The sequence below is a fragment of the Grammomys surdaster genome, unplaced genomic scaffold, assembly GCF_004785775.1.
Source record: "Grammomys surdaster isolate TR1022 unplaced genomic scaffold, NIH_TR_1.0 205, whole genome shotgun sequence".
Lineage (NCBI taxonomy): Eukaryota > Metazoa > Chordata > Mammalia > Rodentia > Muridae > Grammomys > Grammomys surdaster.
This window is the reverse complement of record NW_021604650.1, coordinates 4,004,826-4,031,047: the sequence shown is the minus strand read 5'-3', so window position 1 is coordinate 4,031,047 and position 26,222 is coordinate 4,004,826. Positions and strand designations below refer to the sequence as shown.

The following is a 26,222-nucleotide window of genomic DNA, read 5'->3' as shown; positions in this document are numbered from 1 at the left end:
TCCGCAAAGGCGCCACCTTGTGAGAGAAGACAACCGAGGTATCCGGTCTTTCCAGGACCCTCGGGACCCCTAGACAAGGCCCCGCCCCTGTGCGCCGGCTCCTCCCTCACCGTGGGCTCACCGCCTGAGGCGAGGAGGGGCTGAGCCGCAGCCAATGGGAAGCTGCGTGGCGAGGGTGGCGGCGGTTGTGATGCGCCGCAGCGTCCAATCAGCGGCAAGCGCGGGGGCGGGCGGTGACGCTGGGCTCTCCGCGTGCGGCGCTGTAAAGGAGCGAGCGCCGCGGCCCACTACAGCAGTCGCCCGCCGTCAGCCTCCCGCGCTCGTCTCTCGTCACTGCTGCCTGGCGTCCATTGCTGCCTCTCCCCGCCGTCGCCGACGTCGCCTCCCCGCGCGCTCCCACAACCGCCGCCCGGCCGGTCAGTGAAGCCGGCGAGCCATTCCCGGCGCCGGCCCCCAGAGGCGGGCATCCAGCCGGACCCTGCGTGTGGCCCTCTCGTGCTGTGGCCGCCCGCGCCTTCTCGGCCGCTTGTCCAGCATGAAAACCAAGTTCTGCACCGGGGGCGAGGCCGAGCCGTCGCCGCTCGGGCTGCTGCTGAGCTGCGGTGGCAGCGCTGCCCCGACTCCCGGCGTAGGGCAGCAGCGCGACGCCGCAGGCGAGCTGGAGTCCAAGCAGCTTGGTGGCCGGTCCCAACCTCTCGCGCTGCCGCCGCCGCCGCCGCCGCCCCTGCCGCTGCCCCCGCCGCCATCACCGCCGCTAGCGGACGAACAACCCGAGCCCCGGACGCGGCGCAGGGCCTACCTGTGGTGCAAGGAATTCCTGCCCGGAGCCTGGCGGGGCCTTCGCGAGGACCAGTTCCACATCAGTGTCATCAGGTCGGTGGCTGCGGCACCGCGCGGGGGGGGGGGGGGGGGGGGGGGTGGGGGGGGGCGGGGCGGCGGCTCGGGTAGAGGTGAGCGGCGCGCCGGGAGTCCAGAGCACACACCCCGCAGCGCGGAAGGCCGCCTGCGGGCGAGCTTTGAGAAAAATGTGAGCTGGGATGCCGGTCCCTTGCGGGAGAACAATACTACGCAGTCACACAAGTACATTCTGTACCAAAGCTCAAAATAGATGTGTCTAGGAAGCCGTTTTCCTACGAGGGCCTTGAGTGAAAAAGGGATGTTGTGGCTGGGCTTTAGAAAAAGAGAGAGGAAAAGTCCCCGGGTAACTTTTCCTTGTGGTACTTCTAGTCTGTAATTTGATCACAACCCCCTCCTCCTCCGGAAGTTCTCCTTTGGCACTCAGGGAGGCAGAGGCAGGCGGATCTCCGAATTTTCGAGGCCAGTTTGGCCTACATAGTAAGTTTCAGGCCAGCCAGAGCTACATAGCAAGACACTGTCTCCAAAAGAGGTAGACGGGAGTTGATGTGTGTTGATGGAAGGTAGCAATCACTCAGTCATCTCCTTCTGAGGCTCTTAAGCCTCCATGTACCTGTGTTTCTGGCCAGCGTCTGGAGGTGTGGTTCCACAAGTAAAAAGAATTCCTCTTCCTTTGAAAGATGGATCTCTTGTGGGCAGAGTGATCTTGAACATCCAAGGTATTGGAGCCTGGCCTTGAACCAGTGAGGATCCTGTAAGCTAGCATATTCACACACACACACACACACACACACACACACACACACCATGTAGCTCTGGTTGTATTGGAACTCACTGTGTAGAGCAGCTAGTCTCAGCTTACAGAAATCCACTGCCTCTGCCTCCCCGAGTGCTGGGATTAAAAGCATCTGCTACTATGCCTGGTGTTCCTCACTCCTTTTATGTTTAAATATATTTCACCTTAGATTAGAAAATAGTTTTTTATGTATTCAGACTTAATAGAGAAATGTAACTGTACCCTTGGCATTTTTGCACAAGTGCTTAGCATTCAGTATTGAATATGGGTTGGTTTTTTTTTTTTTTTTTTTTGACCTTTAAAAATCCATTTGGTCATTTTCTACCAGTTTCTGTTTGATTGGTTGACCCGGTTGAGTGCCAAGTGTCTAGAAACTGGCTGGCTGGCTGGCTGGCTGCCATCAGTAATCCTCAAATCCAGTTGTAGTCATTTGATTCCTTTTCCATGCCCAGTCTTTCACAGAGCCATGAATGCAGCAGAATTAACTCTTTGAATGGACTGCACTTCCTCTTTGCTTTTCAGGTCCCTCATGGATATGAGAATATGTCAGATATGTCTGTGAGCAGATATTTAAAAGGTAGTTTGTAGGAATTGGAAAGAAGACCACAGATATTCAAATCATTGTTGAGTGTCCTAGAAAATTTGTCCCCAAACTTGTCCCCTGGCAGGCCTGGCAGTTCTCACAAGGAGAATGGTAGAGATTACTATGGCACATTCTGCTCCCTATCGAAATAAAGCTAGGCCTGGGGAGATGTATCTGTCCCAGCACTTAGGAGGGGAAGGTAGGAGTATCAAGAGTTAAAGGCTAGCCTGGGCTACATAGCAGGTTTGAAATTGGAGGCCAGCCTGGATTACATGAGACCTTGTTTCATCAAACCAAACCAAAACTCTATAGGAGTGATTTGCCTGAGGTCCATTGGCAGCTCTCTGGTGTTCCCTCTTCTTCATTGGCCTTGGGGTCTATTTGGACAGCCCTATACCCAGCCTTAGGCCTGTTTGTGGTTGTCTCCAGGGACTGTGTCACTCATCAGTTAAATCTCTTTTGCTCAAACCAGTCATTGCAAAAGTATGGAAAATGTTTTGAGGTTTTCTTTTTTTCTTTTTTCCTCTAAGAATCTTGAAGACAGGGCTTTCCTTTTGGATTGCAGTATCTTTTAAAATGTAGAATGCTGTAAACATGCGGGACAGTCTGTGGTTATAGAATATGTTGAAAAAGGGGAAAAGGTGATTTAAGATGTGGGGAAGCAGGTGGTAACTACCTTTAAGTTAGTGGCCCGGCTGTTACTTTTGTTGGGTCCAGTCCATCCGCCTGGTTTATTCATCTCAGTCCATTCAGCCTGTCCTAGGTTTAGCCTTTTGGCTCCTCCCCATCTCAGAATGTACTTTCTGTCCTTGCCTTAATATTAGTCAGGCTCCAATCCCTTTGTCCTATTTACTCTGTTCCCCAGAAGTCTATTGTGGTCTCTAAGACAGCTCAGAAATACCTTTTGCTTAGTTACATGGTAACAGGAGGTCTCAGGACATCTAAGCATTTTATGTGTACTACCCTCTATCTAGTTCATTCTCCATCCTGTTGCCAGGGGTTTCTCAAATGTCATCTGATGCTTCCATGGCTTTTGTAGCTAGGAAATAAAACTTAAAATTGTTTGCAAGGTCTAAACTTGGGCTCCAGTCTACCTGGAACTGTTTTGTTACTGTTTTAAAATTGCCCTTCCCCCAACCACAGTGACTGAACTCCTTCCATTGGGCCCAGTGCTTCTGAATGAGCTTTGTGTTTCAGTACCAGGCCTTTCTTTGCTCCTACCCTCTGCTTGGCAGTCCTTTCCATGATGACTGCTTTTAAAATTCCTGCTTCAAGGCCTTAATCAGGGAGAACCAAAAAGAGAGACACCTCCCCCATCTATATTTCCTCTCCAGGACTTCAGAGCTACAGGCCTTGACATCAGTGTTTAATATGCTTGGCTGTAGGCTTGTTTCTACTTTCCCATAAGACTGACTTCTAGAGTGCATTTCACATTAATCACTTTTTGGGATATGGTCTTGTTTACTGAAAAATGACCTAACTTCTACTCAGTTTGGCTTTCTTTTTAGTCTTTTTTTTGTTTTGTTTGTTTGTTTGTTTTTGGTGGGGGTGGTTGGCCAGCTCAGGCTGGCCTCAAACTCTTAGTAATTCTCTGTCTCAGCCTCCAAAGTTGTAGGGTTACAGGTATGAATCTCTGAGCCTGGCTTTTCTTTTTATCTTTATTTTTTTCAGTATCAGGAATTGAACTCAAGTCAGAGCATGCGCTCCACACCTGGCCTTGGATCTCGCCTTCATTGTGTTAACAAAAAAATTATCATCAGACGTAGCATCATCTGGATTTTGTGTTGGTGTGCAGAAATTTTGCTGTTTTACATTTTACATTTAAGTGTGTGATTCATTTGAGGTTTATTTTCTTAAAGGTGTTTGTTTCTAGATTCTTTCATGTGTATATGCATGTGGATGTCCAATTGTTTCAAGACTAGTTGCCAGAAGTACTGTTTTTCACTATGGTATGACTCTTGCTCTTGTCAAAGATTGCTTCTGTTTGTCGATTCTCTGTTATGTTTTGTTGATCTCTGTGTTAATTCTTTTGTCAACAAATTCTGCACTTGTATTGATTATTGTGCTCTTTTTTCCAAGATTATTTTTATCAACATTTTTTTGTTTTGTTTCATTTTTTTGAGACACAGTCTCACTGGCCTAGAACTCACTATATAGACCAGACTGGCCTTGAATTCACAGAGATCTTGGTCTCAAGTGCTGAGATTGAACATATGCGCCAATATACCAGGCATTTATTTATTTATTTATTTATTTATTTATTTATTTATTTATTTATTTATTTATTTTCTTATGTATATGAGTAGTTTGCCAGCAAGCATTCATGTACATGTATGCACTATCCATGGAGACCAGACGAGAAGGGTATCTGATCCCTTGTAACTGGACTTAGAGGTGTGTATGAGCTGCTATAAGGGAACATAGCCTGGGTGATCTGGCTGGCTTCAAACATGTAGAGATCAACCTGCCTCTGTGTCTAAAGCACTGGGATTAAAGGGATGTGCCACTACACTTAGCAAATTTTGTTTTTGAGACTTATATAAATCAGGCTGGCCTCACACTTGCTGGCTTTAGACTGATTTGGGGCTTTAGAGTGTTTTTTGTTTGTTTGTTTTGTTTTGTTAAGATTGTTTTTTTTTTTAATGTATTTATTTTATGTATATGAGTGCTCTATCTGCATGTATACCTACATGCAGTATAGATGGTTGTGAGCCACCATGTGGTTGCTGGGAATTGAACTCAGGACCTCTGAAAGAGCAAACAGTGCTCTTAACCACTGAGCCATCTCTCCAGCCCGTTGTTTTGTTTTTTTATTTTCTCTTTGTAAAGTGTCTCACTATGAAGCCCTGGCTGGCCTTGAACTCACAAGAGATCTTCCTGGCTTTGCTTCCCAATTGCTAGGATTAAAGGGTTATGTCACCTGCCCAAGAAATGCATATTAGTAAGTTCCTGCAGTTACCACTACATGTGTGTCAGCTTCCAGGTGCTCAAGGATGTTTTAATGTAGGTCATACGATGTGGAATAAGTAAGTCATGGGTTTACTCTTAGGATTGTGAAAGTTTGGTGCCAGTTATTTCATCAGATTTCACTCCCTTTTATATGTGGAAGATACATATCATCTATGTGAACTTTTCAGAACAGCCAAATATAAAAAGCAGTTTTCATAGCCAGCCTGACTTGAGACTGTCCAGTGATTGGTATGAAGGATAAATAGGCTGCCTGTATTTGACTTTCCTGTACTTTGACACCAAGGTGACAGGCTCCCTGTGCCTGCAGTGCTTGCTGCAGAAGGAACAATGACTTAAGACAATGCTGTGGTGTCTCATCCTGAAGGGCTTTGAAACCGGTGAGGTAGAAGGACATTATTTGTTTACAGCTGTGAAGGTCCATGAAGGGCATGGCCTTCTTGTTTTCTTCTGTCTTCCAGCTGGGGTTTTGTTGCTGTGAGTGGGAATCAGTCCTCACTCTTAAGTCTCCTGGTGATTGATATTTGCTCTCCTTGAGCTGACACTGTCTTTGAAGTCAGAAGACAGGTCTCTGTTTACCTCCCACAGGGAACAACAGGTTGCTTTCTTTCTTCCTCTCCTGAAATCTTGAAAAGGACAAGTTGGGAGAAGGAAGAAAGCTAGCCAATTCTTGGGGTTTTTTTATTTGTTTGTTTGTTTAGTTTAGTTTTGTTTTTTGAGACAGGGTTTCCTGGCTGTCCTGGAGCTCACTTAGTAGACCAGACTAGTCTCAAACTCACAAAGATCCATCTGCTTCTGCTTTCCAAGTACTGGGATGAAAGGCAAGTGTGCTACCTGGTTGAAACTCTAGTTCTTCTTCTTCTTCTTCTTCTTCTTCTTCTTCTTCTTCTTCTTCTTCTTCTTCTTCTTCTTCTTCTTCTTCTTTTTTTAGTAAGATTATACTAGTTTTAAAAGATTTATTTATATTTATTTAATGTATATGAGTGCTTTATCTGCATGTACACCTGAGAGCATCACACCCCATTACAGAAGATTTTGAGCCACCATTTGGTTGCTGGGAATTAAACTCAGGACCTCTGGAAGAGCAGACAGTGTTTTTAACCACTGAGCCATCTCTCCAACCTGAAACTCTAGTTCTTTAAAGTGAAATGATGGGTGAAGCCAGGAGAGTGCACTTAGTCCTTACATGAATGAAAAACCAGAGACTCACTGTGTAGCCTTGCCTGTCCAAGAGCTCAATACATAGACCAGGATGGCCTCAAACTCACAGAGATCTTCCTGCCTCTGTCTTCTGAGCCTCTTTGAGTGCTGGAACTAAAGTCACTGGCCTCATCATTGGCAACACTTTGGTTTTTTAGAGTTCTTGTTAGGATATCAAAAATGAGAGACATTGGGCTGGAGAGATGGCTCAGCGGTTAAGAGCACTGACTGCTCTTCCAGAGGTCCTGAGTTCAAATCCCAGCAACCACATGGTGGCTCACAACCATCCGTAATGAGATTGGATGCCCTCTTCTGGTGTGTCTGAAGACAGCTACAGAGTACTCATAAATAAAAATAAATAAATCTTTAAAAAAAAAAAAATGAGAGACATCTGGGCCAAAAGTCTTGGGAAGTATTCAGAATATATCAAGTGCTGTGTGACTGGACTGAGGAACTTTGCAGAAAGCCTTAGACAATGAGAGCCTTGTTCTCAGTTCTCAGAGGAGTGTGTGTGTGTGTGTGTGTGTGTGTGTGTGTGTGTGTGTGTGTGTATGCGCACGTGTACATGTGTGTGTCAGTCAGAGAAAAAAAGAGACCTGGCTGTCTGTCCTGGGACTCAAAGATACCTGCCTGCCTCAACTTCCTGAGTGCGGGGGGTACAGTGAAGAGAAAAATGGAAGTAGACCAAGGCTATCTTCGTGAGGATTGAGAAAGCACAGGTTGAACACATCATGTGGATTATAAGGAGGATGAGTAGCTGGGGAGGGAAGCCCTGAACCAGAAGGAGTCTTAGGGTAGGAGAGGAGTGAGAAGGGCCAGGCTGCTGGCTCATCTTTGAAATGTATAAATCTACACACACACACACACACACACACACACACACACACAATTCCGTAGCACATATATGGTGTTTAGAGGACAATCTCAGGTAGGACCTTAACATTTACTTTTGTTTGAGGCAGGGTTTCTTCATTGCATATACTAGGCAGCTGGCCCATGAGCTTTTGGGGATTCTTCTGTCTCTGCCCTTCATCTTGACAGAGGCACACTGGGATTATATGTAAGTATTACTTTTCTGGCTTTTACATGGCTTCTGCCAGGGGCAAGGGAAATTACTCCTTTTGGGTGACAGGAACCTATTTTACAAGCTCTGGGGAGTACTGGCTTTTATCTAAATACTAGCATGTACTTATTTCTGGATATATGTACCACCTGAAACCTAACACTGGTATTAAAGGCCAATGCCACCAACCCTATATTTTTAAAGAGAAAGTATGAGGTAAGAAAAAGCAAGAGTATAAGAATCAAAAGCATTTCATAATCTAGTCTGGAATCCATTTACATATGGGTTTCTCTCTATGTGTCTTCTTGCCCTTCCTCCCTGCAGCTACAGTGATATGTTCACAGTGATAACTCCAGGCCAGTAAAGTCTATGAGTCATCTGTATGCGTACTTTAAATCTATTTGTCTGTCTGTCTGTCTGTCTGTCTGTCTATCTATCTAATTTTTGTGGGATTGAACACCCAGCAAAGCAAAACAAAAAAAAAAACCCAGTAGTTACAAATGTAACCCAAGAATTATTTTTTTCTTTATTGTGTATTCTTTTTTTTTTTTTTTTTTGGTTTTTCGAGACAGGGTTTCTCTGTATAGCCCTGGCTGTCCTGGAACTCACTCTGTAGACCAGGCTGGCCTCGAACTCAGAAATCCGCCTGCCTCTGCCTCCCAAGTGCTGGGATTAAAGGCGTGCGCCACCACCGCCCGGCTTATTGTGTATTCTTGGCTGGGCTAGAACTCACAGAGATCTACCTAGCTCTACTGTTCTTTGCTATTTCCTATTGGTTATGCTGGTGTTTTTGTTGTGTTGCTTTTGTTTTTGGCTTCAGTATCTTGTGCTTGCTATGCTGTATTGGGATTCCTGTTTACTGTAAAATCAACAGAGATAATATGCAAGATACTGATAAGTTTTTTGATTCAAAGTCTTTGACATCTTTGAGAAATAGTATCTGGATTTTTACTTGTGATGCTTTTGATAATTTTATATGGCAGTTGCATTTTATTTATTTATTTATTTATTTATTTATTTATTATATGTAAGTACACTGTAGCTGTCTTCAGACACCCCACAAGAGGGCATCGGATCTCATTGCAGATGGTTGTGAGCCACCATGTGGTTGCTGGGATTTGAACTGAGGACCTCTGGAAGAGCAGTCAGTGCTCTTAACCACTGAGCCATCTCACCAGCCCCGGCAGTTGCATTTTAACTGTCATTTCTATGACCATTGTTGGCAGCAGATCTTGTTGCCAGTCATAGGATTTGAATCATTGGTCACTTTGTTTTTTTTTTTTTTTCTTGGTTAGTTTCTCATAGTTCTTAGGCTACTGATATAATGACCCTATTTCACTCATTTTGACTAACATCAAACTGTAACAGACAGCTTATTCATTGCAGTGTGTTGCCTAACCAGGACTGCAGGTAACACAATAGACCAAGGATGTCTGAATTGTGAGCTTGTTTTTGGCTCTGCTAGCATGCCTGCCTTTTGTGAATATGAAGACAAACTTGGAGTTAAGTCACACAGTTTTTAGAACAGTGGTTCATCTGTGCTGGCATTTATTTGGCTAAGCTTTGGAGAGTATGTGACAGGAAGAAAAAACAAGGGCTTATCCTGTTGCTTGGTAGTCAGAAGCTCCTATTGGCTGTAGCTGCATATGGTGGGGAATTGTGATAAGCCCAGCAGAGGGAGGCACTACCCCAGCTTAGTTTAGGAAGAGGAAAACTGCTTGTTTTTCTCCCTGGTGACTTCTTTCTGGGTTTTTAAACTAAAGTGGCAACTGCTTTGTCTTCTGGGAATAAGCCTATACTCTTGCTGTCATTCCTAGACATTGAGGATTGTTTTTAGTAGCCTGCTGAAAAACTTCAACTAGGTGTGCTCCAACTGCCTATAATTCCTGGAGCTGTGGGTGAGAGTTATCTTAGCAGCAGGATCAGAAATTCAGAGCCAGCCTTGGCTATATAATGAAGTGAGCTTGAGACCAGCCTGGCATACATGATACCTTGTCTTAAAAAACCTAATCAAAACATAAAGCTTAAACTGAGTACAGTTGTATAGGAGTATTTAGAAGTTTCTAACCAATTAAGGGGGAAAAAATCAAACTGGGTAAGGTGTATACCTGGAGATAGTTCTAGGACAGCTTGGTGTTCTTAGATCTTGAATGGGAATCAGAATAGGAATTAGGGAACTACAATTGAAGTTCCTTTTATCCGTAGTTCATAATTGTACAGAATTTTGTGTCATCTGTTCATTTTAAGAACTGTCTTCTGTCCCTAGTCTTCTCTAGGGACAGGATTTGCCCCTGTTTACTGTTTAAAGGGCCTTGTAATTTTGCTTTTGGGTTTAGCAGTGAGAGCTGAATATGACTGTAGGTCATTATTATCTCCTGAAAGCCCCTTCTTTTAAAGACTTAGTTAAAAATAACTGGTATTTTTACTAACCTTAGCATAAAATAGTTAAGTCTTAGACTCACACACCAAATTGAAAAGCCCTGGAGAAGTCTTAAGATTGTCCCAACTAGGCAAGGAACATTCACTGGATAAGGTCACTTACCTCCAAGCCTGCTAACATGAGTGATCTCTGAGACCCACATCATAGAAGGACAGTACCAGGTTTTGCCAGATTGTCCTCTGATATCCACATCTACTCAGTGGCAAAGCACCCTAACAGTGAAAAAAAAAATTGTTCAAAGATTTTGACAGTGATCAGTATAATATAATAGACATAGTAGGCCAGAAAAATACTGATTTGCAGAAAGGCATCTGTGCATTCCCATTCTTACTGCTAAGGGTCGTCTTCCTTGGTCCTTCTCACTTTTAAGGTACACAAGGGTGATTCAGTGGTCCCAACTCTAGAAAAACCAGATTGAGAATTATCTGTTTAATTGGACTCATTTGTTTGAAAATGAGAGTCCACATTTCAAATATCCTGGAAGAATACACCAAGATTCAGATGAATGTCTGTCAGCTTGTCTATATTCACCCTGGAAGAATAACTGAGCTTTTCCTTCTGTGTATTCTCTTGCAGGGGTGGTCTCAGTAACATGCTGTTCCAGTGCTCCTTGCCAGACTCCATAGCCAGTGTTGGTGATGAACCTCGGAAAGTGCTCTTGCGACTGTATGGGGCAATCTTAAAGATGGTGAGTTCAGGGTTCACCTGGGAGGGGTTGGTCCACTGACATTTCAGTCTTTCCTAAGATACCTGCAAAGAGATTCTAAATACTATAGACATGTACTAAAGATACTGACTGCTTTTATTTTAATTGGGCTGCACACTTGGCTTATTGTTTATAGTCTATCACGTCTCTAATATTAATTAGTTAAACTAGGACCTAGAGAAATCTAAGGTTGACCTGATTTTGATAATTATTTCTACATTGAACTTTTCAGCTCATTCTTAATGGTAAATTTTAACATGGGGAATGTATATTAGACCTAAACAGCAATATTTTGTCCTGTATGTACAATTTTTATTTAGAATATTTTGATATTATGCATATGGTTGTTTGCCTGTGGGTGTTTGTCTACCATGTGCATGCAGTACCTGTGGAGGCCAGAAGAGGGCATCAGATCCCCTAGGACTGGAGTTAAAATGGTTGTGAGCTACTATGTAGGTGCTGGGAATTTTACTTAGGTTCTCTGCAAGAGCAACTGCTTTTACTCAGTATGTACAATTATTGGCATCTTGTTTGAATTGTTTGAGTTTTAAAGAATGTTATAGTTAACAAAGTATGACCTCAGTGCAGGTGAATGGTTGAATTATTAACATTTCTCTGAGAGTTCTTTAAAACTTTGAATTTGTTAGATTAATAATCTTCGTATTATTTTGGTTTTTTGAGGCAGGATTCCACTGTAGCCCATGATGGCCTGGAACTCACTATATTAATACAAACTGGTCTTAGACTTGAGATCTTCCTGTTCGACCTCCTGCATTTTGTGATTACCACTAGGCTTGCTGCCAAACTGTAGTTTTGCTTTGTTTTTTAAGTCTATTTCGTGTGTATGGGTGCTCTGCATGCATGTATGTCTGTGCATCACTTGCATGCCTAGTTCCTTTGAAGGCCAGAAGTAGGCATCAGATCCTCTGGTTCTGGAGTTATAGAACTTTGTGAACTGCCATGTAGGTGCTGGGAATCGAACTCTGAACCTCTAGAAGATCACCAGTTCTCTCAATCACTGTCATCTCTGTAGCCCAAAAGTAACATTTTAAAGCATAGTTTTTGAAATAATTGGTGTCCTTTAGGCACATTTAATGAATCAGTCTTAATTTTTTTCCTTTGAGTATCAGTGTCTGATGTGTTCCATTCTTGATCTTTTAAAGCATTTTCTATTTCAGCAGTATTCTTAAATAAATAGCTGCTGAAATCAGGTTAAATCTAAATCTGATTATCGAACCTGCCATTTCTATGCACAACTTAAGTAGAAACATTTTCTTTTTTTTTAAGTTTTATTTTATGTTTATGAGCATATTTGCCTGCATTTATGTGCCCTAGGTATGTGCCTAGTGCCCAAGGAGATAAAAGAAGGTAGTGGTTCCCCTGTAACTGGAGTTTTAGGTGTATTGTGAGCTGTCATGTAGATGCTAGAACCCAGGTTCTCTGGAAGAGCAGTGTCCTTAACCATTGAGCCATCGCTAGCTCACAGTATGTTCTTCCATGTGTTACACTAAAACTTTCATTTTGTTTTTTGAGACAGGATCTCCACACTGTAGCCTAAGCAGGCTACCCACAAACTTACAGCAGTGCCCTTATCTTGGCCTCCAAGTTATAATGCTAGAACTATAGGCCTGAGCCACCATGCCTAGACTTTTGCAGTAATGAGAGTTTTAAAATGCTCTACAACTGTGCTTGACAGTTTGTCAAGTATGATTGTCATCACCTAAGTACATGTGAATGTCAGCCACTTGAAATGTGACAAGTGTGGCTGATGAACTGAATTTACATTCTGTTCAAATTGACATTGTCACATGGAGTTGGAAGTTAGTCTACTGGATAGCTGAACTCTATGTGTAGGTGCCATACAAGTGACTTTGAAGAAGCCAGCTTGGAATCACAACAGTCTAGAAGTCTTAAATTAATTAAGATAATGAAAGTGTCTAGAAGCAGTTTTTTTAAAACAGAATTCTATGCCTCAGTTTATTTTTGAGAAAAACACATATACTGTTAGGTAACTCAAAAATAAATAGCAGAATATGGGCTAGCAAGATGGCTCATCAAGTAAACGTGCCTGCTGCCAGGTGACTTAAGTTCATTCCCTGAGACCTACATGGTAGAAGGAGAGAACCAAGTCCTGGAAACTGTCTTCTGACCTCCACATGTATGCTTTAGCACATGAGCAACAACAATGAACACACTAAATTAGATGTAAGAAAAAATTAAAATAGCAGAATAGTTAAAACTATTTAAGGTAGCATTAACTCTTGCCATCTAATAGAGTAGAAGAATATATTTTACAAATAGACCATTTGAATTTGAGGAGAGGTACATCTCTCCAGGTTTTGGGGTTTTTTTTGTTTTGTTTTGTTTTGTTTTTGTAATTAGGAAAATGTTAAATCATCTTCCATTCCTGAAGTGACATCCTGCTGTAATAGCTGGAAACCATGCTTGCCATCCTTTGAGTAGAAAGGTGCGTGTGGTTTCTTAGCATATAAGAACCACATACCAGGCTGGGCAATGGTAGCACAAACCTTTCGCCCCAGCACTCGGGAGACAGAGGCAGGTTGATCTCTGAGTTTGAGGCCAGCCTAGTCTACAAAGTGAGTCCTGGACAGCCAGGATTACACAGAGAGCCCCTGTCTAGAAAAACCAAAAGAAAAAAAAAAGAAAAGAGAGAAAGAAAGAGAGAGAGAGAGAGAGAGAGAGAGAGAGAGAGAGAGAGAGGAAGAAATGGGGGGAAAGCATATACCAAGCAGTCTCACATTTGATGTAATAGAAAATAAAACAATTTTTGACGGAAAAAGGTTTTTCATTTGTTTCATAGATGAGAATTCTTATTTTCATATAATTAATATAGTTAGCTTGAAGTGTAGTTTTCCTACTGAAGTTTAAATAGTAAAGTCAAGAACTTATAGCTTCAAGTTGCATTTTTAAAAGAAGATTAATTTATTTATTGTATGTTTGAGTACATTGTAGCTATCCTCAGACACACCAGAAGAGGGCATCGGATCCCATTACAGATGGTTGTAAGCCATCATGTGGTTGCTGGGAATTGACTCAGGACCTCTGGAAGAGCAGTCAGTGCTCCTAACTGCTGAGCCATCTCTACAGCCACCCAAATCACCTTTTTTTTTTTTTTTTTTTTTTTTTGAGGGTAGGGTGGAGTTCTCAAACTCTTTAGGGTCTAGCAGGGATATTTGCAGCCCGCCTGGAGTTTTGGATGTTAATAGCTGTTGGCCATTGGGGATGCTATGAGAACACAGTGAGAGGAATCAAATTCAGGGATGCTGAAAGACAGCTGTAGTAGGAGGAGAAAGAATAGAAAGGAGGAACACACAGATGAGAACCAAACCCAGACATTTAGGCCGAGCTTCCACAGCACCATGCCAAGACCATACCATGGATTTTAATTCCTCGCAGTCAGTGTTTTCTACACAATTTTACATTTTATTTTATTGTTTTCTTTTAGAACTTTCAAATTAGGCTTTTCAGAATGAGTTGAGCTATCATGGAAGGAAATATTTAAAGTCTATGGTGAGGCGTTTGTTATTATCACAACCTTGTTATAACAGCCTTGCCAACATTTGCAGTAAACTGTCATTTTCATATGTAGCTGAGAAAAACAGGAGTGTCATTACCTTAGTAAACAATAAATCCTGATGCTTTAGTAAACCTCTTCACTAAAGGAAAGCTTAAATCATAGGAGGATTTAAATTGTTTTTCTCCTTTTTTGTCTCTACTACATATGGAAGTCCCCATCTTTCATGTGTTTATCCAGACACAAGTGGAGTGTTTCCCCAGCCAACTGTGCAAGTGCCAAAGTAGCCTTTGAGGACCACTCCTTCCTCTCCCCTTGAAGAATGTTAGTTGAAGGCTACTACACATAATGGCAGACTTACTTATTTTTCAGAATTTTTTTTGATGTTTTGCCTAATTGTAGGACTGATTTAATTTAGTGTGTCCTTCCATTCCCTTTTCCCATTCTTGCTTTAAGCGTTTTGAACTTCTTCTGAGAATCAGATACTAAATGGAAATATTTCTTAAGCTCACTTTTTGATCCATAACTGTTTGGTTTAGAATAACTAGCTGTTTCTTAGCCTTTTCATTTCTCATCCTGGTATTTTGAGATTCTAATGTCTTTTATTCCTATAGTCACAGTGAATGACTGTTCTTTGGTGCAGTTCTAAGGGTTAGTACAAGAAAACCAAGAGGTAACACTGGGTTTACCCTCCGACTGGGTTAAGGCCCACAGTTTGTGTCCCCCAAACATCTGTCTTTTCCTATTCCCTTTATTCCTTATTAGTTGAGACATAAGCAAACTTCCCAATTGTGTCTTCAGGTTCTGTTTAGGATTTCTGTGAGTTTTATGGGCATATGTAAAAATCCTGTGCTTAAAAAGGGTAAGAATAGTTTCTTTTGAAAATATGAGCATAAGATAGAGACAAGGTCCACACTGTGCAATATTTGTAGGAAATTTTGAAACACGAACATACTGGGTTGTTTTTAACATGGCAGCACAATTTAGTGGCTTTACATAGCCTAGCTTCTATTTTAGTGAAGAGGCTGTTTTTATTAGTTGTATAGATAATGAAAACAAAGCTCAAGTATAAAATTACTGTGATCTAAAGTAGTTTAATAGAAAATTTGATAAGTAAATAAAATAGTTCAACCTTTTCCACTTTGGATGGCAATATAATTATTAGAAGACAGCTTAGACTTCTAGAGCCAGATATCAAAGTAACTTGCAGTTTTTCTGATACTGGAAAGGAACATGAGTTCTGTAGCATCCTGTAGCTGATTACAAATAACTAGTTTATCATGAATTGTGGGAGACACAAATGTCAGTATGTATTGTCCATGTGGTGTCAGCTATTCCAGTTGGCAGAAGGCTCAGAGGGTGCCTTTTCTTCCCTGTGTCAGAACCATAACTGTTAGGCCAGATTCTCTGCATGAACAGCAAGACTGGCCTCACCACTGTGGACAGCCTGGGCATCAGTGTCTGTAACACATCAAAGAGCTCCTTCCAGTACTGTCTGCCAAAAATAACAGAAGGCTAATATTACTGCTTGTTTGAATACTAACTATTATATAATTAAATGTATCAAGGCACAAAGCAGATATGTATCATTGATCTAAAGATTATAATTTAGAACATTGTCCGTTTTGAGTTCAGAAGAAAACACAATGTCTTCTTATTTTTTCTTAACTACATTTTTTTCTTAACCCACAGTAAGAGTAGCTTATAGATAATCAGTACAGAACTATTGGGTACTGAGAAATAAGTTGCCCATGAATATTTCTGTGAAGAATTCAGGTCATACTTTGTACAGTGACTGGTGGAGAGCCAGGCCCTGGCATTGAGGTCTGGGAACTGCCATTTTTTTCCTTGTTACATTAATGTCACTATGAGTTCAAGTTGTTTGGTTAACAAAGATCCCCTGTGCTTTGAGAACAGTGTAATTATATCTGTTTCTGAGGCAGCTGGAACCTCATTCTCAGAAGTGAAATGTTCCCATCATGGGCACCCACTAGCATTTCTCAGCTAATGCTCTCCAGATGTAGTTGCCAAATGACTACCTATTGTCCTTCAATACCTGCTTTGGTGCCTTTTGGTAACCAAATAAACCACAGACTGACTGTCTAATTTTGGTGTATTCAAAGTGTTTTTGTCTTGCTGGTCGTAAATGTTTGGGATTTTAGCACAAAGCCAATGCAGATCTGGTCTCTGGAATGATGACTTGACCACAGCCCACCCCTCTCTGGGAAGGAATGTATTGGGGGAGTGAAGGGTGTGGGGGGTAATGTACCACTTTAGCTGTGTGCATGTGTTCTCTGCTGCAGGCTTGTCCATGCGATCGTGCCTGGAGCACTCTGGTTTCCAGGTGACAGACACGATTCACGGTATAGTATGAGATCTCTGAAGTTGGAGCATTCTCTACAGCTTTTGTTTCTTTATTTAGTTTTTGGATTCAAGAAATGCTTTTTAAAAAGAAAATTGTAATGCTTGTTAAGTAGCAACAGCTACAGTTTGTTCTGTGCTTAAAGAGGTGCAGTGATTAAGATTTCAGAATGTTATATATTGAAATACTACCTTTTCTTTTTGCTTTTTTTTTTTTTTTGTCCAAGGCAAACCAGACCCCTATCTTCTGTTTCCTCAGTAGAAAATGACAAACATTTAATAATCTTCAAAATTCATGGCTTCAATTTGAGAATGTAGTTGAAGCACTCAGGTTCTTCCTTCAGCTCTAGCACACCATGTACATATATCTATTGGGAGTGAGGGTAAAGTTAGGCATAGACATTCTTCTTCACCCTCAGCACTGGGTGCCATTTCCTATGTGAAGCTTAGCAGTGCTGACCTAACTGGAAGTATGCCAGACCAGAGAGGTGAGACACTCTTGGGAAAAGTCATTTACAACCCTTAGAAATGCAAGAAGCCTTAGGTCAGTCACCAGGTTTACTGGAAAAGACCTGAACTCCGAGAATGTCCTGAAAGGAGCCTCTGTCTTTGGCTTCCACTTGCCACCGTTGGCATATGTCTCCAAGGCCTCTTAGAGGCCCTGATCTGTCACTCATATTCATTAAGTCACTCATGTTAAAGATAACTCATGTCCAGGAAGGTGGACTAGATAATAATAATAAGATCTAGCCATAGAAATGACTTGTATAGATTCTGTGAAGTAACTATATAAGATGCATTTTAAGGCAGAGGCAGGTGGATTTCTGAGTTCGAGGCCAGCCTGATCTACAGAGTGAGTTCCAGGACAGCCAGGGCTACACAGAGAAACCCTGTCTCAACCCCCCCATTCCCCCCCCCCAAAAAGGGTGCATTTTAAACCATTGCATTGAGATCTTGTAACCTGTTCTGTAATGTATTTTTCTAGTGTTGGGAAAAAACAAATTTTTTTCCCTTTATTTTCCATTGAAACCAAGGAGGAGGAAAGATATGACTTAGGATAATACTGAGAAACACACACACACTACAAAACGTTGAGGGCCAGCAAGTGAGTCAGTGAGTAAAAACACTCCCTAACTAGCTTGATGAAATTGAGTTTGATCTCCAAAATCCATGATGGAAGGAGAGAACTGACTCCTGAAAATTGTCTTCTGATTGCCTCAGGGACACCATGGATTGTGACCATCTACATTCATATACATATATGTGCATATACATAGCAGTAACAAGTAAACAGTAAAAGCATATCCGTGGAGTCTCATGGCTCTGTGAGAGCCCCGACTCTGGTTTGTTTGGGGTTTGTTGTTGTTGATTTTCCTAGCCTCTCCTATCATTAATTAGTAGCAGGGACTATGTAGGATTGTAGTGCTACTTCCATGTTAGGCTGTCTCTTGGCAGACATGATAGTGCAGGCCTTTAATCCCAACATTCAGAAGGCAGGAGGCAGGAAGATTCCTAAGTTCCAGGCCGTTGAGGAACATACTGAGATCTTTTCTCAAAAACGTTAAAAAACTAAGCAACAACAACAAAAGATGTGTCACTTAGAATTGAGTGTGGTTGGTGAGCTGGGGTGAAGACTTTTAAGTCTTCAAAGCCAGACCTGGGCTGCACAGTAAGGGCTTCTGGCACTCAGTGAGGGGTAGTTCCTTCTCTCCTGGGATCCTAGTAGACTATAGACCGGAAGATGCTCAGGTCCTGCTTAGTCCTGTTTGGGGTATTGGCTCTTATTCCAAACTAAACAGACTGTTTAGTTAAGTTATTCTTTTCTCTTTTCTTTTTCTTTTTTCTTTCCTTTCCTCTATTTTCTGTCTTCCTTCCTTCTTTCCTTATTTTCTTTCATTCTGCTTTTAGTTTTTTCAAGATAGGGTTTCTCTTCTAAGCTCTGGCTATCCTGGAACTCTGTAAACCAGGCTAGCCTCAAACTCAGAGATCTGCCTGCCTCAGCCTTTCAAGTGCTAGGATTAAATAAAAGGCGTACACCACCACCACTTAAGTCCCAGGCCATTTAAAAAGGCTATGCTTATATTTTATAGAGATTTGTTTAAAAGAGGCAATAGGGGCTGGAGACATGGTTCAGTAGTTAAGCTCACTTGACTGCTCACAACTGCTTGTAACTCCAGTTGTAAGGGATCCAACACCTGACCCCTGTGAACACTGACACACAGACACACAAACACACACACACACAGACACACAATTAAAAAAAAGAAGACATTGTAGATGTTCCAAATAATTATCTGTCATTTCACACTACCTTCTCTGTGCGTTTCACTAATTCACTAATTTAGTTTTTATCTATAAACCTTCCTGGGCCCAGACTCAGAGCACAACAATGTGCTACTTTGTTTCAGCTCACACATGAGCCTCTGTTGCTAGAATTTAGTCAAATCCATTTTTCTCATTATTATTTGAGGAGTCTTTTACTAAGAACTTGCCAAAATAAAATCTGTTAAGTCAGTTTGTTTTGTGTGATGGTTTCAGTGTGCTTAGAGACAGAAACCTGTACTAGTTTAGAATAATAGGTAACTCAAAGTAGATACAGTATTTGCACGTGAGTGCTAGGGATTGAGCCAGAGATCTCACCTGTGCTACATGGAGATGCTATCACTGAATTCCCTCTCTAAAGCAGGCTTTTCAACCTAAAGTTACACAGTAGCAAATTTAATCTAGTGCTCTCTGTCACCCTATGCTTCCAACATTGTTCCTGTCCCCTGTTGTGCCTTTGGAGTTAGCTCCACTGTGTAGCCCTGACTGACCTGGAACTCACCATGTAGACCAGTCTGGCACTGAATCAGATCCACCTGAGTGCTAGCATCAACTACTGAAAACTGTTTCCATTTTCTTATCAAGGCCCTGGGATAGAACCTTCTGAAGACCAAAACTGTAACAGGAACATTTGCCTTTTTCTTTCATAGTCTGATTTAAATTATAAAACCAAACCAAGGACAATAGAAGAGAATCTGTGGAGCATGCTCAGCCCTGGGGGGGGGGGGGAACAAGCAAGCAAACAAACAAATACTTAAGCTATAAAACCAAAGTCACTCAGTTCTTAGTCATCTTTTCCTAATTTGTTTGCTCTGCAAAACAAAACAAAAACCAACCAACCACCAACAAAAACCAACCAAACCCATAAAGCCCTAAGTATAATTTGTGTCCAGAAAGAAAAAAAAAAAGGGCAACATTTGAAGCCTGGCACCAAGTGTAGTGCTTGCTTGCTTCTAAGTATTAGACAGACAAAAAGTGAAAGTGGAAGTCCATGCAGAAGACCCAGACTCAGTTCCTAGCACCCAAATGATGGCTCACAGTCAAGTATAATTCTAGTTCAGGGAGTCCAACATCTTCTAGCTTCAACAGTCATTGGACATACATGTTCATATCCACGTTCAGACACACATGATTAAAAATAAAAGCATAGAATAATACAAAAAAATTAAGACTGCACATAAATAGATATCATATAGGGCCATCGAGAAGCTCAGCAGATAAGAGCATTTGCCATGCTAACCTGACAGCTTGAGCTGAATCTCTGGAACCCACAGTAGGAGGAGAGAGCCAGTTGCCAAAGATTGTTCACTGACCTCCAGCACACACATAGATAATAAAATAACTAATGTTAAAATTTAGGTAACTTTCATGTTAGTTGGAGGAAAATGTAAAGTTGTACTCAGTGTTTAAACAGTACATTTTAATACCTGTCTTAAATAAAATTGTGTCACTAAAATAAATCAGTACACATTCTAAAGTCTTAATTTGCTTTCTGTCTGAACAGTCTTTGGGACTATCACACAGAGTAGATGTCTGCCTTTACACAAGTTCATGGCCATCTGTCTTCCTGCTTTGAGATTTCCTGTCCTTTCTCCTGAGTTCCAGCTCATTCTGTACTGAGGAAATAGAACATGGGACTACAGAAGTCCGTCTTGTCTTTGCGATGGTGCTCTTATGGTTTAAATCATAGGTTCCACTTGGAACAGGATGGGGTGAGTGGGTGTGGGAAAGGAGCAATGGAATTTATGTCCACATATTGTAACAATATGTTTAAAAGGAGCGGTTGTGGGACTAAGCTAGTTTGTATTTTTAGGTAAAGTGGCTTGTTTGGAGAGCACCATTAGACAGGGAAAGGACTTCTGTTAGCTAACAACCTGTTAACTGTTTCCCTAAGATACAGTTAGAGCAGTAACAGCATAGGAATAACCATAGTCATTTAGGGTTTTGTACAGGTCAAATCCCGTTACAGCAAAGTTCATAGGATATGAAAATTCTTCATTTGTCCTGACTTTCTACAGTGTATTAGTATGTAGTTATCAGACCATAGAACTTGTTTTGTTCATAACTTTCCTTGAAGAAAAAAAGCACAAAGATACAGTTAGCCCCATTTGGTCTCCTGATTCACATGCAGCCAGTTCCCCTATCCTGAGCATGTGCAGCTAGTCAGCTCTGGGGCACTTGGTAACTCCTTGAGCATGTTTGCCATGTGCAGCACAGTGCAGTGCTTCCTTGCCTACACCAGCCACAGCAAATAAGCATCAGGATTTGTTTTTGTGCTTTAATGGAGCACTAACAGTAAAAAGCAGAGCCCGTCATTCATTTGGAACCCATAGATCCCTTGAGATAGATTGCTGTGAGAGTCCAAAACAATGGGGCCAGTGCCAGAGGGCTCTGGGTATAAGAAGAGATAAAGCCTTTTAATCCTGAGTCACTCTTTCCTCAGGTTGACACACTGTCAGCAAAGGGCAAGAGCTATTGATATATTTTGGTTTTTGTACCTTTCATTGTAACGGGATTTAACCTGTAACATTTAGATTTTCTTCAGAGAAATGCAGATTACACAAATGAAAATAGCACACCATGTTTGTACTGACTGCTCTGTTTCAGATGTACTCACCCGCATGTTATGTTTACTATTGCATATGTGTAAGCACCAGTGTTAGGAGCCTTTTTCAGATAGCTTTATGAACATGGATGTTTATATTGTCTGCTTTTATAAAGAAGTAAGATAAATGTACCTTTTATGCCAAGCACATTAAGATACCTGTTGGAATGTTATTTCGTAAATGATGGTGAGAGCGGTTGCTTTCTCACAGGGTGTTTTGAATGCTGCTAGAGTAGCCGGTGTTGCTTAACGTGGCATTTTTTTTTCCTGTCCACACTTTCCACCCTTGGTACAGGTGTTTTTGATAAAGCTGTGGAATGGCAAGGTATGTTTTTTATGGGATGTTCAAGAATCTGTTAGCTTAAAATTCTTTTATGGAGGTTTCCTTTACAGGATACCTTTTGGGTTTGGCTCAAGTAAACCTGATGTAAGATAACAGTTTTGAAGGCAGCTGACTGTACAATTTTGACAAAACTCTTATATTTCTGATTTTATTTTTTCCCTTCCCATTATTACTAAGACAGTGTTTCGGTTTTAAAGCACTTGGGGTGGGGGTGAGCTTTAAGAAATAGCCCAAGCTCCTAACCCCAGTCGATGATCCAGTCTGTTGTTATTGTTAGAAGCCTGGTTGCTAGTAACTTGTAATTTCATTAAGGAAACTGATGTAAAAGTAGCTCCTAATGTGTCAGTTATCAGCTAATCCTAGGGCTTGGTTAAGTGCACAGTCCTCTGTTTACAAGAGGAACAGCTGAGATTGAACTTCGACTGGTTGGAGCAAAGGGCTAGTCTGGGCAAGTGGCAGGTGCATAGAGCTCACCCTAGCTTTATCACCTGCTTAGTGCTGTCCTCTCTGTCCATGTTCTCTGCTGCCTGCAGCCCTCCACAGGCATGTTGACATTCCTGTTTTGCAGGTTCGCTTGAGAGAACCACATAGCTAATTCAGGCAGAGCTTTAGAAGGCCCGATTGGAAGAGAGCACTCTCTAGTGACTTTCCTCTAACAATGAAATTGTGAAAGGTACATGGGGACAGCCATGAGAGGCATAGCTATTTGGTCTCAGCAGTACATCCCTTTCCTTATAAAAAGATGAAGCATTTGAAGGTTTTGGCACAAGTGCTGGAGACTGCTGGTGCCTTTAGACTACGCTGGTCACTTGGGGGGCCAAAAGCCCTTGTTAAATATCTGAGGTATTTTGTGAATACCCATTCTGTCTGTGGTTGCAAAGTTAGTGTCTGCTCAGAGTGCTCCATCTCACCGGAAGTGTTTGCTTTTTCTCATTCATAGAGGTCCTGTAATAAAGAGGGATCCGAACAAGCTCAGAATGAAAATGAATTTCAAGTAAGTAATCGAGTCCCTTCTCATCTGCATGAGCTGTAAACTGGTGGTGTTCAGCCTTACTGAACTGTGGTATGGCAGGTCTGGTTTCTGTACTCGATCTTTATCTTTCTCAAAAGAAGGGGTCTGGACCAGTTGGAGCCAGCTCACTAAGGCTGAGCTGCAAGGGGCTTCCTAACTCCTTAGGGTAGAGAGTTGAATTGTCTGTGGTGGCAATAACTAAGCAGATTTGAGATGCTGAGAGATCCAGGCTTAGGCAATAATCTCCGATACTCTGCTATAGAGGCACCTGTCTCCTCTGGCAGTGTCTCGCCATCATTAGGAAGCAGATCAATGCCTTGTTGTCTCACTGGCATTCTTGCCCCTAAGGAAGTGGCAGTGTTTGGTAGCCAGGTTGGAAAGGCTTCTTCCCAGATTCTGAAATGGAGCCAACAACACTGAGACCACATGCATTTGAGGGAACTGGAGACTCCAGTTGTGAAATGAGTGGTGGAGCATGGGTACCTTGTGAGCATTCTTTTGTGTGCTCAAGATGGGCAATGTGGCATGGCCAGCTGACCACCCCTGGAAGGCTCTGGACTGTGAGCTGGTGCTTCCTGCTTTTCCTGTCAGGTTACAGCTGTAGTAGCAACCCAGTAGCAGAGCCCCCTGTCCCAGAAGTTCTCTGCTTTGCCTGCTGGCACTCACATTCTTGTTCACTCCTCCCTTGGGTTTCAGCTGCCATCCTCAAAGACAGATAATCACAGCTGCCTCTCCCCTTCCTTCTCGGGACCTGCTCCACAGGGATCTGACTTTTCCTGTGACTTGGGGTTGGCATGTACATAGTTACAGACTGTGGGAGAGTTGGTTTCCATTCCTCATTGAGTTCCTCTAACATCTCACTTCCTTGGTGAAATGGTTGAGCCAAGTAAAGGTGTTTGTTGCCACCTGTTTTATCCCCAAACCCACAGAGTGGAAGGAATGAACTCAAAATGTATCCTCTGACCTCTACATGTCCATGCACACACATAAAAACACATGCATACATAAATGCAAAAATGATAACTGTCCTCCTCTTCTCACTGCTGCTTCAGAGCCCACAGGTCATTCCCTCATAGCCTCTGTAGAGGACATTTTCTATCCAGCCAAGACAGTGCTGCTGTCTCCTGCTTCTTCCATTTTGCATCCAAGCATTTGACAACAGAAATCCCAGCCCACATGAAGGTCGTCCTCTTGCCTTCATCCTGGTCTGTGAGCTGTCTGCCTCTTGCCTCGTTATGCCAAGATTCTGTAACAATGTGCTGGGAGTTCCTTCTGACCCCCGTCATCATTCTGTGACCAAGATATTCTGCTCTCTGTTGAATCCTTCCTGAGCTTTTCCAATTATTCCTTTTGATGTCCTCTCCCATAAGTGTGTCCTGATTGTTCCAAAAGGTGGAGCCCTTTTTGTCTTGTGGGGCTTAAGCAGATACTTTGGCTTTTTGGAGGTTTGTAGTGCAGACATTGTCCCCTTCTTATTCTCCATTGGCGGTCCTTTTCTAATGGACCAACTATGCTTCTGAGGCATTCATTCCCTCCATACATCCTCAGTGCTTTCTTCCAATTGTCTCTTCTGTGCTTACCTGTAACCCCTATGATGCTGAACCCAGCCACCTCCATGCTTGCCTTTATTGCACTGCACCCCACAGCCCAAGCTGCTGAACTCTAGAGAAGTACACATTTGGGAGAGAGAGCTGGTGTTCCACCTCAGCAGTGCTTACTGCCTGGCAGCCTGCTAAGCCTTACCCTCAGGTTTGCCTTTAGGTTCTAAGGTCTGTTTCAGGTATCTGTTTTTTCTTCCAGCGTTCCTGTCCCCACCCTAGGCATGCAGTATGAAACTCATTTTTTGGCTGCTCATCCCTTATCTGACATCTTCTACTCTAACTCCTGTTCTTTTGTGCCACCTTCCACTGGCAACCCCGATAGAGGGGATCTTTGACTTGCATTCAGCATCCACGCTTCTTTGGGTTTAACATCTCAGCTTATTTTCACAATCCCCCATTCCTTATCCAAGGAGCCAGATGCTCCTGCTGATTGATGTCTTTTCCACCTCAGTGCAATCTCTGCTACTTTTCCTGATAAAATTTATATTTTTCTTTTAAAAATGAATTTATTTTAGTCTTTCCCAAGTCTTTCTTAACTTTTAGGGGTTTTGCTTGTTTTAAAGCCATGATTCATTTCTGTGATCTCAGTACTTGGAGGCTGATGGAGAAAGATTGAGGCAGGGCTAGAGAGATGGCTCAAAGGGTTAAGAGCATTGGCTAATCTTGCAAAGATTCCAAGTTCAATTCCCAGCAACTACATGGTGACTTACAACCATCTGTAATGGGATCTGATGCCCTCTTTGGCACAAAGGTACATAAAGATAGAACATTCGTATATAAATAAATTTTTTTAAGAAAGAAAGGAAGGAAGGAAGAAAGGAAGGAAAGAAAGAAAGAAAGAGTGCACTGAGTTTGAGGTCAACCTGGGCTATGTAGTGAAACCTTAACTAAAAAATCCTAACATTTCTCTCACCTCAGTTTAGTTACCTCATTTTGGTTGTGTTGAACCATAGACCTAGCTTGTCTCTAGCTGGCATTGGTGGCACATGAATTGGTGGCACATGACTGCAACACCTGCACTTTAGAGGCAGGAAGACCATGAGTTCAAGGCCAAGACTACGTAGACCCCATTTCACTCAAACAAAAGATGGGTAGCACAGGCCCATAGTCTCAGCTATTTGGAAGGCTGAAGCAGGAGAATCACTAGTTGGATTACAGAGAGAGTTCAAGGCCAGCCTGGGCAGTTTAGTCAGATCATGCTTCAAAATAAAAAGTGAAAACAAGTAGGCTGGCTGGAGAGGTGACTCAGAGACTATAGAGCACTGGCTCCTCTACAGAGAATCTAAATTTGATTTGCAGCATCCACATGGCAGCTCACAAACAGCTGTAACTCCAGTTCCAGAGGATGTGACACTCTGGCACACTTTTCTGGCTTCTGGCATGCATTCATTGTGTGTGTGTGTGTGTTTGTGTGTGTGTGTGTATGTGTATATGTATATATGTATGTGTGTGTATGTATGTATGTATCTCCTGGGATTTGATGCACAAAAATACCCTGTACAGAAAAATTGCAGGCTTCTAACTTCACTGAATGCAGTATTACACATGCTTCTTTATATTCCTTGGCTTCTTCCATCCAAGTCTTTCTCGCTTTCTAATATCTGCTGAGATTGGTATATGCAGCCTCTAACTGATACTGGCAATCTAGGATCATCATCTGGAACTCCTGCAGCATCTCTACCTGCTTCTTCTTTTTATCATTAAATAATCGATTTACTTCTGGATCGCAGTTTCCCCTCCCTCCTCTTTTGGCGGGGGCGGCCGGGCGCCGGCCGCCGAGCGGCGCCCCCGCCGGGCGCCACCCGCCCGGCAGCCCCCACACCCACACAACAG

The 26,222-nt window shown here is 42.4% G+C and overlaps 1 protein-coding gene across 2 annotated transcripts in view; it reads left to right on the top strand.

Annotated features, from left to right (window-relative positions):
* The first annotated feature begins 232 nt into the window (after positions 1 to 232).
* Positions 233 to 26,222, top strand: part of Chka (choline kinase alpha) — a 46,696-nt gene continuing 20,706 nt past the window's right edge. Inside the window, exons 1-3 of one of the 2 annotated variants that reach the window (XM_028771266.1) lie at positions 233 to 873; positions 10,481 to 10,592; positions 22,717 to 22,770. In XM_028771266.1, the coding sequence (XP_028627099.1) occupies positions 536 to 873; positions 10,481 to 10,592; positions 22,717 to 22,770 (504 nt within the window). In that variant the 5' untranslated portion in view covers positions 233 to 535. The remainder of the gene's footprint in view (positions 874 to 10,480; positions 10,593 to 22,716; positions 22,771 to 26,222) is intronic. The other variant, XM_028771267.1, reaches the window with a different exon arrangement.